This window comes from Apaloderma vittatum, unplaced genomic scaffold, assembly GCF_000703405.1.
Source record: "Apaloderma vittatum isolate BGI_N311 unplaced genomic scaffold, ASM70340v1 scaffold28238, whole genome shotgun sequence".
Classification (NCBI taxonomy): Eukaryota; Metazoa; Chordata; class Aves; order Trogoniformes; family Trogonidae; genus Apaloderma; species Apaloderma vittatum.
In genome coordinates, this window is record NW_009732894.1 from 13255 (window position 1) to 16506 (window position 3252).

The following is a 3252-nucleotide window of genomic DNA, read 5'->3' on the forward strand; positions in this document are numbered from 1 at the left end:
CGCCACCGCTTTCGTGCAGTACCAGCCCCAGCAGCTGCAGCCCGACCGCATGCAGTGAGGGCCCTGCCCGCGCCTCCGCCACCTAGGACAATCTTTTACTGTGGAAGGATCCGACTAGGACAGCAGAAGCAACAAAAAAATAAAAAAAAAAACAATAAAAGAAACAAAACAAACGAAAAAAAGATCCCCCTCCGCCCCTTTATCCCCTTTACGTAGGTTCATATCAATACCTAAGCTATTTATAGTGTTAAGGGCGAATCCAAACCCTTGCAGCCTGACTGTGCTTTTGAAAATGAACTTCTGGTAAGTTTTTTTTGTTGTTATTGATGTTGGTTTTTTTTCCAATCTGGACAGATACTGTCTTGAAGATGTTCTAAAAATGACTGAAATGTTTCACAGGAAAACTACAGATTCTTGCACACATCGCGGTCTGCTTCCATCACCCGTGGTCTTTCCACCCCTACCCCGTCTTCCCTATCAGCCCTTCTTTCCTCATCAAACCTGCAATCCTCTTATTTACTGTTGAGGTACAGAGGTACTTGGAGAACATTGAAAAAAACAATCTTATTTTTTGGTTGTACAAAAACTTTGTAATACTCAGAGATGCCTTACAGAAAAAGAAAAAAAAGAAAAAGAAAAACTATTTTTTAATATTTATTGCGATTTTATTCGCATGAGCTGTGAATTGCAGACAGAAGAATAGTAGTAAGTATCTGCCTTGTTTAATTCTCATTTTACTAAATTATTGTACGTAGGTAAAAGTTCTTAAGTAATTGCTGAATCACTTCAACATGCAAAAGGGAATATTGGCTTGAAGGAGAGCAGAATATTCCTTTAGTCAACGCACTGTACTATTTTCTTATTGTAGTTGTTACTCTGTTAAGATTATCTCAAATTTAGGTATATTTTTAAATGCAAAAAAAAACCAACCAAGAATACCGAACATTTTGTCTACTTCGGTAGATCTTTTGTTACAATGCTGCAACCTATGGAGACATTTACAGTATTTATGTAAAAGAGATTTGAGGCTGTTGGTCAGCAAAGCTTGGGAGAATATCATGAGCGGAGCAAAAGGAAAAGAAAAAGGTGTTGTGTCATTGAACAAATGGGTAAGCGTAATGTTTTTATGCCTATGATCCAACAGCCAGCTGAAGGAAGAGAGGAGATGATGTAAGTTAAGTGCATTTCTACAAAGAACAGCAATAAACTATTTTAACTTTTAAATTGATTTGATACCGTATGGCACCATGTTTGCGTGGCCGAAGTCCATTCGGGAGTACTTCGAAACTGACCCAGCCTGGCGATGTTTGGACCTTCGTGCCGGGGTGGGTTGGTCCTGCAGCAGAGCCTGGCGGGAGCCCCTGCTCGGATCACAGGGGTGCCTCCGTCCCCCGCAGTGCGTCCCGTGTGCCCTTCGCTTGCTCTGCACCTCCCAAGGGTTTCTGAGCGCCTGGAGCATCACGGCAGAGCTGAGCCCAGCGCCAGGCACTTGTTCAGGCTCAGCCGATGCGGAGCAGGGAGGGTAAAGTGCTGCTGTCCTGGTGCAGCTCCAGTGGAAACCGGGACAGCTGAGATCAGATCTGGACCCTGAATCCTCAAGATATCACTTCTGTTATTTGCTTTTAGAATAAGGGTTTTTTTCTTCCAAAGCTTCATCCACCCAAAAGTGAGCGGTCTGCCAAAGCCTTGCCCCTGTTCAGGGCCAGGTTGCTGAGGGCCTCTGATCCCGAGGGGCCCGGGCGGCGGGGAGGCTCTCGGCTTGTTGCGTTAGCGAGGTGTCTGCGTTTGACTTCTCCCAACCAACTTGCTTTAGAAATTTCGTTTTCAGGTATTGACAATTGCAAACTTCAAGTATCGGTTTTTAAAAGTAAATAAAATTAATTCCATTTGATCACATCAGTTATCTAGTTCATCCCTGTAATGGTTAAGGCCGAAGGGCCGCAGTGTCTTTGGCACCAGTGTATGTTGCTGCTGAAGGTGACGATGCCAAAGCTGCCCTGGGGGAAGAGGGTGCTGTAGGATGGAAGCAGAGGCACTTCAGCACACTCTGATCAACTTCCCTGGTGAGCTTAATGGCACACAGTGGGCATGTCTAATGTCATCAGTAGGCTTCAGAGTAAACAGCCCATCTCAATGAATGGAAACAGGTCGTTCCTCCCTTGCTCATGTTGTGTGAGAATGCAGGTCCTGGTGGGCCTCTGTTCATCCTGTCTGGGGTTTTGCTTGCGGGTGGGTGACATTTATTTCCTTTTTAAGTAATTGCTTTCTGGATGTGGCTGTGGGGCTGCCAGAAAGTAAGAGCTGGGTGCTGGATCCAGCACGACATTGGCGGGGAGCGCAGCCTGGCCCGAGAAACCTGCCTTTGAAGTACTGTCAGGGCTGGAGGTTATTCAGCAATTCTTTCTGCCTGTCATGAGTCTTTCTGAGGAGGAGGGAGGGAAGGATTTTGGAGGCCTAAGGGGATGCTGGGAGCTCAGCCCCAGCCCACGACGTTGGGGTGCCCATCCTGGCGCAGTGCTGCCTGGCTCCGGCACTGCCCAGTGCTGGCTTTTGTCTTCATGGGGGACCCATATCTCCCCCCGTCAACAGAAAGAGCAAGGCCTCAGAAGATTTGCTGGAAAAAACCCACGTGCGTCCTGTGCATTTTGAAGTGAGAAGAGTGATGATTTTCCATTTAGCTGGCTCTTAATTTCCTGAAAGGTGGCCAAAACTGAGCAGCAGCACCCAGCCCGCCGCTGCCGAATGCCGTTCCTGGATCCCGCTCCCGTTTGCTCCGGGCTCACTTTGAGAGACACCCACATCAAAACAGGAGCACAACCTGCTGCCTTCCTGTTTGCGCAAACCCAGCTGTGAAATTGCGGCCGAGCAGAACAATGAAACTGCCGTCCTGCGTCCCGGCTGGCACTCGGGCTGCAGGGGCAGGTGACGGGGACAGGCTGCGGCCCCCTGAAAAGGAGCCCAAGGGCTTCGTTGACCCAGTGCTGGGCTGGAAAAGGGGATAGAGCCCAATGGGTCCCTGTGTCAGGGAGACAAGAGTCAAACACAGAACATAATGCGGGTGAGAGGCAGTGTCTGCGTGGTTCCTCAGTGGTGATGGTAGCACAGGATAAGTGCTTAAATCGCTTTGCAATTGCTTAAAAATGTAATTTTTTTTTTTTTCTTTGCATGCATTGCAAAGGCACCATGTGCCTTATGTTGTCCTGGCACAAAACAAGCTCACCCTGGGCAGCTCGGCACCGCGCTGGGCAGGCG

General features: G+C 48.1%; 1 protein-coding gene across 1 annotated transcript in view; it reads left to right on the plus strand.

Annotated features, from left to right (window-relative positions):
• The window catches only part of LOC104278657 (RNA-binding protein 38), a 12955-nt gene extending 12897 nt beyond the window's left edge, over nt 1–58 (plus strand). Inside the window, exon 4 of the mRNA XM_009875687.1 lies at nt 20–58. Within this exon, the coding sequence (XP_009873989.1) occupies nt 20–58 (39 nt within the window). The remainder of the gene's footprint in view (nt 1–19) is intronic.
• Nucleotides 59–3252: the final 3194 nt, after the last annotated feature.